Source organism: Cebidichthys violaceus, unplaced genomic scaffold (genome assembly GCF_023349555.1).
Source record: "Cebidichthys violaceus isolate CVI_PGR_0920_01 unplaced genomic scaffold, fCebVio1.0.p SCAF_4, whole genome shotgun sequence".
Lineage (NCBI taxonomy): Eukaryota > Metazoa > Chordata > Actinopteri > Perciformes > Stichaeidae > Cebidichthys > Cebidichthys violaceus.
Genome location: NW_027176594.1, coordinates 15,428,639 through 15,440,568, shown reverse-complemented (window position 1 = coordinate 15,440,568; position 11,930 = coordinate 15,428,639). Strand labels below are relative to the sequence as shown.

The 11,930-nt window shown below is 43.2% G+C and overlaps 1 protein-coding gene across 1 annotated transcript; it reads right to left on the bottom strand.

The window, feature by feature from the left end:
- Nucleotides 1–208: 208 nt before the first annotated feature.
- misp3 (MISP family member 3) lies at nucleotides 209–10,579 on the bottom strand. Its single transcript, XM_068727070.1, has 4 exons — nucleotides 10,490–10,579; nucleotides 5,063–7,519; nucleotides 2,886–2,959; nucleotides 209–1,576 (listed from the first exon to the last, which is right to left on the bottom strand). The coding sequence occupies exons 2-4, from the start codon at nucleotides 7,467–7,469 to the stop codon at nucleotides 1,481–1,483; spliced, it is 2,577 nt and encodes an 858-aa protein (XP_068583171.1). The 5' UTR covers nucleotides 7,470–7,519; nucleotides 10,490–10,579; the 3' UTR covers nucleotides 209–1,480.
- Between the last annotated feature and the right edge of the window lie 1,351 nt (nucleotides 10,580–11,930).

Below are 11,930 nucleotides of genomic sequence, written 5' to 3'. Positions count from 1 at the left end.
TAGCGTCGGTGCCATTGGGTCAAACTCTGAAAGAGAAACGGCACTAACGTGGCTCCATTATGGACTTCAGCAAACCTTACGGACAGTGTGCCGCATTTGGTGCCTTCCAGTGGTGGGGTTGCAGATTGTAACCAACTGAATACCCCTCCGCTTACTATTCCCCTTCCAAGACTGCGGTAATGTGAGCGTAGTTTCAGGTGATTATACACAAATGAAAACATGGTTATGAATATAATATTCCATAATAGAGCCCTCTAAATCCCACCCACTGTGCCTTTCAATTAGTTTATTTTAGGCTGCTGTGCAGCATTAGTTTGTAGAATAATACTCCATGAATTACCGTTATATCGTGTCTGCCAATCAGATACAAAAATAAGATAAAGGAGACAAGGAGACATCATTTGAAAAATGTCACAAGCCTAAACAACAGAGCAGCTATTATTTGAGTATTATAAGTGTGTATTATGTGGCAGCATCCGGCTCTGAAATCCTTCTTCAAGAAGGTGCTTTAATGCACTGTAATCCAGCTTTCAGTGGGGATGCGAGAAAAATAACAAAAGAAGGAGCCATTAATGGATTACAACTGGTGCAATAATTCAGAAGAGTTACCAAATTATAAGGAAGACAATAGCGCTGAGGTTAATTATCTTTGTGAAGCCGATCCTTTTTTTAGTGAGTGTTGGTGTTGCACTGGACTCCATTATGCTAAAAAGGTGTTTCTAAGTTTCCGTCCCTTCATATATGTAAATGATCCATTATAATGCCATCAAATACAACCCCACCACTGACTATAATCCCCAGCTCTCTGACACAATGTCAATAACAGACACAGAGGTGTGATTTATTGCACAGTTAACTATATCGTATGGGACCGCATTACATTGTACAGGTGTAATAAACAAGCATCTCGGTGTAAGACATTGCTGAAGTCATAAAATCTGTGATGACGCATTGTTTTTTGAGCTGGAAAATGTTTCACTCAAGCTATTTTCATCAACAAATAACTCATTATTATTCCAAAAATCCAAATGGTAAAGAATTTCATTAGAGTTTGAAAATCCCATTCTCCCTAAATTTACATTTTCTTTTCTCCAGTGTAGTTATTATTATTTCTTTGCCTTTTTACATTCATTAGTCTCAGAGTTTTCCAGCACCAGAAACAAACCAAGGGTTTATCCACTAATAGGTGGCCCTCCTCCTCCTCCTCCTCCTCCTCCTCCTCAATAAAGGACTCTTCAGGGTTTTCAGTCCACCACCAATCCTTTTCCTCGCTCCCAATCCTCCTGACCCCCTTTGTAGCCTCAATCCCTGACCTCTTTCTCGCTTCACATTCTCTCTTTCCTCCTCTAGTATGCTCCCACTTTCCTTACACTGCTCTCCTTTTTTATTTCACAGTCTTTCAGCCCTCCACTTAAAAATAAACTACGGGTCTCGGGTAACCTTCCTCCCTACTCCAGTTTTTCGATCCATCGACGTCTCCTCAGTTGTCTTCCATGTTGTGTCCGTTGACTAGACCTGACTCCCAGTGTTGTACCAGAGGGGTCTTCTGTCTCGGGGTCCGGGGACTCTGGGGCACCTGGGTGAAAAGACGGTAAGTAAAGGACAGAAGGAGTGAGTGGTGATTCCGAAGTAAAAGCTGACGGAGACAGGATGAAAGCTAGAGTAGAAAAAGAAAAGACAATTGAAGAGCAGAAACATCAGATGTGTGGGAGCAGGAGGCGAGACCAATAAGCCAACACAGGGGGGGGAAAACGGAGCAAGAAAAGATAAAAAAAAGAAACGGATGGATTTATTTCCTCTTGAGGACATCTCGTTGGATGAGCATCATTAGCTCTGCGAGTCAGAGGGAGGTTAATGTGACTGCAATCCAACACCGTGTTCGGTGTGACTCAGTCAACAACTGAGGCCAATTTCTCCTGCGATCCTGCGTTTATCCTTGAACTCTAATCAGGAACCAGGTTGTGCAGAAAGCAGATAACCAACCAGCAGAGAGAGAGAGAGAGAGAGAGAGAGAGAGAGAGAGACGCGTGAGGAAGGGAGAGGAAAGAGAGCAAAACGTTGCTAATGCCAGCGTCAAACTGAAGCGTGCAGCTAAAACCCAGCGTGTCAATGCCAAACTGAATTAAAGAGCTAAAGCAGCGCTCAACTCTAATCAGAGATACCACAGTTTCAAAGAGATGCAAGACCCACAAGGCAGGTAACGGAAATCAGTGGGATTGTCGATTGACTTTTCTCTTTCTCCACTATTGACTACACACACATACCCACATTCCCGCCCACACACTCACACACTCTACAGTCTCTCCCTCCCTCTCTGTCTCAGAGCTGTTCTCCTTCTTCCCTTATCTATAAAGATAAGCTTCTTACTGTGTGTTCAGTATGTTATCAGATGTTTGTGGCCCATATTTGGTGCAAAAGAGATGCTGACATCCTCCCAAGAGCCTTTCGTCATGGGACCCGTTTCAATTCGACACAGTTTTAAACACACGGTCCCGCTGACAGTCTAACCCCCCCCCCCCCCCCCCCCCCACCACCCCACCCCCACCCCGACCCCCACCACCCCCAAAGCGACATTGCGATTCCTATATGAACTCTCAGTTAAATAAACTTTATGATTGTGGAACCTGATATCTGCTTGCCTGCATTTGAGGGAGACTCAGGAAGGTGATTTGCCTACATTTTCATGTCCTATACCAAGTGTACTAGATAGGCAGGGTTGGTGTTTTATCCAGCAAGAAAAAAAAAAGAAATCCCTGGTAAATGTCACCATGAGGCCTGGTGTTTTTCCACATGGTCAAATGTTCAGAAGGTTAGAGCAAGCAGCAGTGTAAAAGGCGTTATAATGTAATGTAATTGCATTGGGTGGATTGCCAGTGCTGACTCACCTCTGGCCGGTCAATCCTCTCCTCTTCAGCCTGGGCCGGGGGCCACATGCCGAATTTGCCAACTGACTGGCGTGCTGCGAGAGAGACAGAGAGAGAATAAATGAAAAAGGGTGAGCAAGAGTTTGCATCCGGGCAGCAATGAGGCAAAGGATGTCCCTGTGATCTCTGTCTGTGCTCTACACTGTGAGCAATGAAGCCTCCTTGAAGCAAATTAAAGAGTCAACATGAAGAAGTGGAGAGGAATGAAGAGGGAATCATGCTGCTTTCACCTGCAATCAGGCGGATGGACGACACTTTCTGGTTGGCACGGGAAAAACTAACAGCCCAACGGAATGGCAGGATGGCAAAATGAAACATATGTTGCTATGGTGATGGAATGAAATATATGAAATAAAATCAGTTTGTGACTCCTATTTTATGTAATTATTCTAGTAATGCATGTGGCTGTAAAACTTTATTTAGCAAATTTAAACAATGTTCTCCTTGCGTGAAGGAGTATCATCAACGTATCATCCAGTTGTAAATTCTGTGAGGAGTTGGACAGCAATGTTCCGTCTGCCGTTGTCGGTATTCTTTGCCGGTCTCACCTAATTATACTGTCTCGTCCACTAACATGATATCTGGTTTGCCATTTACCGTCCACCTGATTCCATGTGAACGCATTAAGGGAAAGAAATCTGAACATTACCTTGGTGAAAGAGAAACAAAAAGTAGGCACCGGAAATGAAGGACTATGAAAAAAGGTTGCATAACTCATTGTCTGTGAAACAATATGTGATTGTTCATTTACCAATAATGAGTCATGGTCATTAAGGTACTGTAGTAGGACACCACACCCTGTTCGATTTGTCACACAGTTGTGAAACCTATGATGGCCGATGACACTTTCATTCACATACAGTCACAAAAAACCTGTTGGCAACCCTTTATGCCAACAAAACACAAACAAACAACATGCATCTATGTATGTATATATATATATATATATATATATATATATATATATATATATATATATATATATATATATATATATATATATATATATATATATATTCATTCCAATACAAACGAAAATGGCATTGTCAATTACATTTCGAGGGAAACTGATTTTCTCCTGGATAATGTTTTTTTTTGACGGATCACAAATACATTTGTAATCATAGGAGGTCGGGGGCAACGGATGGGTTAAACAAACACAGGACTTTCACCAAGTCAAGCGCTGTTTGTGTCCCGAGTGAAACTAAAAGTCAACGTATTTTCATGTATGTAACTTAAATAACGTAACAAACGTAACTTATTTCAAACCAAAACATTATGTTTTACCAAACGCAACCAATTAAGCTTTTCCGCTTTGTTTCAATTTACAACGTTAACCGAGTGTTTTAAGACTGCCACACTAATCCAGGAGAAAATACATTACCCTCAAAACATAATTGAGAATGCAGTTCAGTGGGGGGCATAATTTTGTCGGAGACAGGGTTGATGTATATGTATCACTTTAGCTTCACTAACCCCCTGACAGCTGCAGAAGTACCCCTGGTTGGGAATCACTGCTAAACAGTGCAGCACACACAATCGCAGCAAAGTTGAAATCACACAGAGATGGATGTTAATAACTTGTCCTCTCAGCAGGCTGTATTGGCAGCACTGTATTTCATATTTGCTCATATTGTCATAAGTCTCTATATCACCATAAGAACCAAAAAAAACAAAGTTGTATGCACTTTTCAAATACTTCATCCCAAAATTGGACTCTTCCAACGTGCTCCTTTCCTGCTGACACAATAAAGTATTGAGATATAACTCAGGATATATATATATATATATATATATATATATATATATATATAACTCATCTCAGCTTTTGCAATTAAAATGACTGACTAGACGCTATATTTATTGTGAAGTTACAGAATTTTGTTTTCTTGTCGGCCAGCTTATGGTCCCCGGTGCAAAATTATGCTGATTTTGAAAGCTGTTTAGAGGTTTTCCAATGACCATAAGGAAAAATGATATAATGTGCTGTTTTGGGGGGGTTTACATCATCTCACCACAGATATAAAAAATGACACACATAATCCCACACGCAAGCATCCATACACACAAACACATTGTTTGTGTGGGTTCAGTCGTACCCACATACACACACTTCAAACACTCGGCGCTACACCAACCTGCTGTGGGTCTAGTTCCCCCTCTGGATGATGAGCCAGGTAAGTCAGGAACAGCCAGTCCATTCAGTGACGACGAAGAGGACAACATGGTGACTGGCCTCCCTCCTCCTACCCGCTCTCCTGTGCCCCCATATAGACTGACCCTCTGCTTGTGAAGCTCCTTCTCCCTCTCTTGAGCCTCCCGGATGTCCTGCTCCACTTTAATTAAATTTGTTGAGGAGCGCAGCTTAAAAAAGGGGTTCTCCTTGGGTTCCTCCTCGTCCTTGTCCTCCTCCTGCTCTCTCACTTTAATCCCACCATGTCCTCCTCTCCTGAATGATGAATTGTTAGGACGTCCAGAATCGACTACAGTGACGGGCTCTGCCTCTGGTTTGGCGTGGCAGAGCTTCTGCGCTGGAACACTCAGATTGCTCTCTAGGATGATGACCTGACAGGCCGTCCCCTCAGAGAACCCTGGTCCTCTGGGAGTCCTAGTAGAGGCACCCCCTTCTTTGGCTAAGCTTGGGCTCGGTGTGGGAATCCTCTCCACATATGAGCCTCCTATGGTGGATGCCTGCGATGAGATGTTCTCCTGGGTCTCCAGGGTTGAAATGTCACTGGCGGAGGACCAGGACGTGGCCTTACTCCGAGCTGACACATTCAAAGTGAAGTCACTGGGTTTCTGAAAGGCCTCAAAAAGCTGTTTTCTGTCCTTGACTTGGCGTACAGTGCCTTTGTCATAGAAGCCTGGAACTTTCCCAAGCTTCACTAGATCCTGTTCCCTCTCGGCCTCCTCGTGGATCTCGTGCTGCATCTTTTTTCCCGCAAACTGCCTGTCTTTGCCTTGATTCCTCTCAGACTTAGCATTTACGGACTGGCAGAGAACAGTTTTCCTTAAAGGGATCTCTACGTACTCTGGCGAAGTGGGTGGATTCGGAAGCCCTCTGGATCTTCTCAGGCTGTGTTCACGCTCTATAGCCCGTCGGATCTCCCTCTCAATGGGAGTCTCTTTGAGCACAGCTGTTGGAGAGACCGTAGAGATGGTGGAGGTGCCCTCCAAAGTGCTGCATGGGGAGAAGTCCGCTGAAACTCCACTGTCGCTCTGGCTATCATCACACGAGTCACTCTCCATCCTGGTGTGTTTAGCAGACACAAAGCTGAGTTTTTCTGTTTTAACCTTTTCGGTTTCGACTGTTTCTGAATATTTCAACAGTCCTCCGCCGCGTTGCTGACCAACAGCCTTGTTCCTTTCAAGTCCACTCTCTTTCTGCGCTCCCGCTCCACCTGTTTGCTTGCTTCCTCCCTCTGTCCTGTCCCCCGCCCTGCTGTGCCTTTCTTTCACAGCTACAGCGCAACCAGAGCCAGCCCCGCCCTGATTGGACGGCTCCATGGCAACGGTCGACAAAGGTGAAAAGCTCTGGCCCAGCACCTGTTGTGCAGCTTCCTGGTTTGCTCCCCTGGGGGCAAGCTCCCTTTGGCTCTGGGGGAACAGCGCCTCCTGTTGTTTGGCTGACAAAAATGCAGGCAGGGTTGATGTTGGGTCTTGTTCATTGGAAACTGAGCTATTAGCAAGATGTGAGGGGTGGAAAGGCTTGCCTCTGATATCTAGTGTAGTCCATTGATGTTGACGGGATATAATATCCATGCTCACTTCCTCTTCTTCCTCGCTCTCATCAGCAAAAGGAGGAGACCAAACAGTGTGCACCTCATCTGAGTTGTTTCTGTCAAAGGGAGAATGATGAGCTTTTGAATTTGATCCAGCAGCTGCAGCCGCTGTCATCTTATTTTCAGGTTCACTGTAGTCAAAACCATCCGATAAGAAGATCAGCTCTGTGCCATTCCTCTGTGTTGTCATCTCCTCCAATGATGCATCTACCTCTTTATTTACTGGCTCAGATAGAAGAGGTGGCCATTCATGACTACTCTGGCCATCAGGAGACGTAAGGTCCTCTGTTGGGTCTGACATGATCTCAGCCACCTCCCCCTCAAGGCTGGAAAGGCTCTCTTTCTCAAAGCATTCCTCTGTTGATGAAGCACTGAGGGGAGGAGGTGGGAAAGCATCCTCACATGTTGACTTCTCTTTGGCCTGTGATTCTTCGAATTGCTGGGTATTTAATTCTGTCACCATCTCTCGTGTCTTGGGGATACACAGACTAATTGTCGCAGATTCCTGATTTTCCGATTTGGTTGCATCTGATGCTTCGGTTCTTGAGAGCGTTTGGTTCTCGCGCAGTGTTTGTCCTCTAGCTCCTGGCTCCAGGACATCTATGTCCTCTTCAGGTTCTGCCGTGGGAGCCTTTCTGTCTTGCAGAAGGGGGTTGTGGCTTATGGTTGCACTCTCTTTACCTTGCTCCCAGGACTCCTTGACCCACTCGCCCAGCGAGTTGACTGGACCCTGTTCCTGCCAGGCCAATGGCTTTGTTGCCATAGTGACAAGTCTGCTGATGCAAAACCCTTTAAGCAATCAGCATGTTTGGCCTCCAGTCAGTCGTTGTGAGTGAAAGCGGAGGAACGCAGAGGGGAAAGGGGGAAACAACAGTGTGATTAACATGTAAACAAACAACACACATGGCCATCTGTTTTATTTCCCATTATTTCAACGCAGTTTAAATGATTTGCTGTGGTATTGCCATGTGAGGGACTCAACGTACTCTATTTACTGTGACATTTGCTGTGGAATAGTTTTGAAATGCTAAATGCTTTGTTCTCAATTCTGTTTTCAAACCTCATTCAACCTGTGTTGCAACACTGCAGCTATACTGAAGAAAGACACTCATAAAGGGTCAACATAAAGGGATATGCCCAGAATCATATTTGAAAGGTTTCAACTAGAACACAAAATAAATGAACACAAACAATTGCTTTTCGTCTTGTCTAGTGCCTGTGGTAGACCAATACCTTACTATTACACTTGGTTGTTGTTTTTCTGCTAACTTGTCACCCATTAGTGTAATTGTGCAAAGAACTGTATGACAGGCAGGCTGTTTATAACTCTGTGCTTGGCTTGGGCTGTAAGGTGGAAGCTACTCTACTCCACTGTGCAACATATAAAGTTTTCTGCTGAACACACCTTTCTGTAATCTGCTTACGTGCTGGGCAAAGGCTCAGTACCCCACACACACACACAATCTGAAATAACAATAGGATTGTCCGCAGGGTATACTGATAAAGGGGGGGTCCAGCTCCTCTCTTTTTCTTTAATACACACACTCTGTTATTTCAATCTTGCCTTGTATCAATATTATTGCCCTCCACACACACACACACACACACACACACACACACACACACACACACACACACACACACACACACAAAACTCCTCTGTCATCTTCTTTTCAGCCTGCATTCTGACAAACTCCCATTCCCACCCATGTTGATTCTCGCCAAGCAACTCTGGCTGGACTCCAACACTGTGACTGATCATTAAGGGGAATGTGGATCACAGCGCTGGGGATGACTAGTCTGTGATGATCAACTGGAACGGATGGACAGATACAATAGATAGATGGTTAGATGGATGATGGATGTAGAGATAATAAGGACTGGCAGCATGACATGGCAGGACTAATGGGGAACACTGTAGTAACAATAATGGCAGAGCATATAGGCCCCACAGCAGAACAAAGTGGCCTAATGTGGGTAAATTAGGACGAGAACGGTGAGTCATGACAGCTATTACAAACACTGTGTACAGCTAACAATGGTTGATTTTGGGAACCATTCACCAGCTGCATACCATCACTGGCTTTGGGCTGTCCTTTGGTAAAATTGTGTTGCTATCGTTCCACCATTATTTTCCAATGTAAAAATATCAATATAGTGTCCTACACTTTACACAATAAAGGTGCTAACTAGAATTATATAGGGTCCTTTTTTGGTTCATGGTAGAACCATTTTAAAGGTTCCACCTGGAACCATTTCAGAGGGTTCTACCTGAAACCCAACATAAAGGGTTATGCCCAGAACCATATTTGAAAGGTTTCAACTAGAAACCGCCATATGAGACGTTCTACAGGCAACACTTCTGTGTAATGGTTCCACTAAGAACCCTCTCTGAAGGTTTTATCAAGACGCTTTCCACCTTCTAAGAGTGCTTACAAACACCCACCAGGGGGGTTCAATCTAGAGCCCTTCTATATTCCAAGAGTTTAAACTAGAACCCTAAAGGGCCGGGGCTGATTGACTTCATACAGTACCCATACTGACATATATCCTGGCTGCTCTCAGACTGGCTGTTTTCTCATGGGATGTGAGAGGGAGGGGGAATGGGATAGTTGGCATTGCCACGGAGTAATCACTGTGTCGAAATGAGACTCAATCATTGCCTCTGTTTTGTGCATACTGCACCTGTACTGATTCCAGACACAGAAAATAACTGGGTTATAGACATTCAGGTGTTATTTCGGGTAAAACTACTTTCGGCCCTCTGCTGTACAATAGACCACATGTTGACAGACTCACTCTCAATTCATAAAGGTAGCATAATGTCACTCATGGACAGAGTTCTCAATGAGAAGTTTCATTGTGAAACGGAGCGTGAAAGCGAGCGTTTTGTCACAGTGAGAAGGCGATTGTTGTGATCGTTTTAAACTCTGAAATCTATTGCAAATCTCGGCTCAAACTGTTTTATTCACCCAAACCTGCTGATTCTGTTGAAAATCCTGCTTAAAACAAACAAGCTTAAATCAATTAATACAATGATCCTGCAACGCTACAGCAGATAAACAATCCCCTCATTTATATCGTGGTACGGTAATGTAACCTGACTGCTCTCTGGCATGCCCTAATGAGATATTTTCCTATGTACATTTCCTTCAACATCTAATATAGCATGCTGTTCAGTTTTATTATCAAGACGCTCAGAGAACGCTGGCAGAATTTAACCAAAGGTTCTCCAACTCTCTCATTGGGTAAGTGAGGTTGCAAGAGATTGCGGATTAAAACTCCCTTTACATAACAGACTTATGTTTTGCTCATTATCTACAAAGGGGCTCACTTTATCAAAAGAACAGCAAAATCATGATCATCATTAAAAATACATCTGCGACGTGCTTTACAAATAAACTTGCCCTCCTTTCTGGGGTCAGTAGCGTCCTAAGGTATTAAGATCTGAGGGCATTTGACAAAAATGCAAATGAATTGAAATAAATGCAGCCAACTTCATCCCTAATTAGAAATAGCTCTGCTGTTGTCTAATGGTTGCTGACATAGTTCTTTGCACATTTTACAGTCACTTACTTTGATATGCTTTAGTCACTGTGGCAAAAAGTAACACAAGGAAAAGCTGGTCTCTACAGGCTTGGCTGTTAAGAATCATTTCTGTTACGCGGTTGTTTTCTGTTGTAGCAATCATTCACCTGATGGAATATAATGTGTGTACAAGAATTTCAAGCTCAACGAAAGCAGAGTAAAGCACAGAACACTAGAACTTACAGTTGCACATACCTGCTAACAACATGTTTTGAAGATGCCCTCCATGTGACAGACACTGGGAATGCACACTTTGTCTTGTTTCAGGTCACTCTCACAGCTCTGCAGCCTCACTGCCTGTGTCTCCTCCCTTGTGCACACTAACACCCTCAGCGCACCGATTGCATACGCCCACATTTGCATAATATGCTCACACTAGCAAACATTCACTCACACAATAAGTACACAAGAATGAGCACGTGCGCAAACGCATGTGCTTGAGGCTTACCCCATTGTTGTGGATCTGAATATATATATAGCACTAATCCAATTAGTGAACAACACACATTCATTATTACACCATGCGACGTGAGTGAGGAATGTACCAGAGGGATAAGAGGGTGATTATGTCACAAAACACTTCAATTGCGTCCTCTTATATCTGGAGAAAAAGCAAACTGTGTGTTTCTATAAAATATTCTATAAAGCAATATATGGTCCAAGATTTACTGTAAATTCAAATGTATTAACAGATATTGATGGAGTTCATTGAACTGTTAAAAGATGTAATTAACAACACACTAATAAATACAGCTATATATTTTTTAAAGTTCCTGTGATGAACTTTTATGAAACTGTCTCAAATTAATCCTGATGCCTCAATATGACCTATAAGTAAACAAGACCTTTGTCTGTTTCTATGTAGTTATTGTTAATGCTTTGTCATCTGTGCCATCGGATCGGATTCCACAAAATTAGAAGAAATCATTTAGGTTCATCAGAAACTCCCTGGCCAGAACAAGATCTGGCTTTGCTGAAAGCCTAGGCTGTATTGCCCGTTGGAGGGAATGGAGACACGGTAGAACCAGAACCAGGACTAAGCAGGGTACTGTCAGACCCCTGCTGCGGTAAAATGAGAGTTTTTATTAAGGGACTCTGGTGCTTGGAAACACTACCACCTTCGTCCACATGGACCCCCACATTGACACAAAATGAATTTCCTTGTAGTACTTTTTAAGTGGTAAGTACTCATTTTATTCATATGGCCAAAAATCACAATTGACAAATTTGCCTAAAAGAGCATAAAACATCCTTCGACCATTGAACGACTGACATTTTTTAAAGGGTTGCCAAAAATTACGATTTAATTTCCATTGAGAGTTAATGGAATTATGAGCATGCAGGTGCCCACATATTGATAGAAAAAAAATCACTTATTGTTCAAACTGTCTGCTCCATTACATCAGGGATATGGCTGCTAAATGACAACATGAGGAAAAAAACAGAAATAGACATTCAAACAAAATAAATCCCATCATGCCATGCTGTACTGGCAGCGTTTAAAAGGTTGATTTAGGGCGACATCTCTCCATGAGAGATATGCATTGTGTGGATTATCCTATTGAGTCAAGATATTAAGATGAATATAAGGAATGTCCCAGTAATACTTGTTCCATACTGTGCGACTTAATATCGT

Bases quoted from the DNA above. Each gene is read 5' to 3' on its own strand.
- misp3 (XM_068727070.1), bottom strand. From the start codon at position 7,469: ATGGCAACAAAGCCATTGGCCTGGCAGGAACAGGGTCCAGTCAACTCG. The intron at 2,960-5,062 runs GTTGGTGTAGCG...TCTCTCTCGCAG, and splicing joins GGGAACTAGACCCACAGCAG to CACGCCAGTCAGTTGGCAAA. The intron at 1,577-2,885 runs GTGAGTCAGCAC...CTTTTCACCCAG, and splicing joins AGAGGATTGACCGGCCAGAG to GTGCCCCAGAGTCCCCGGAC.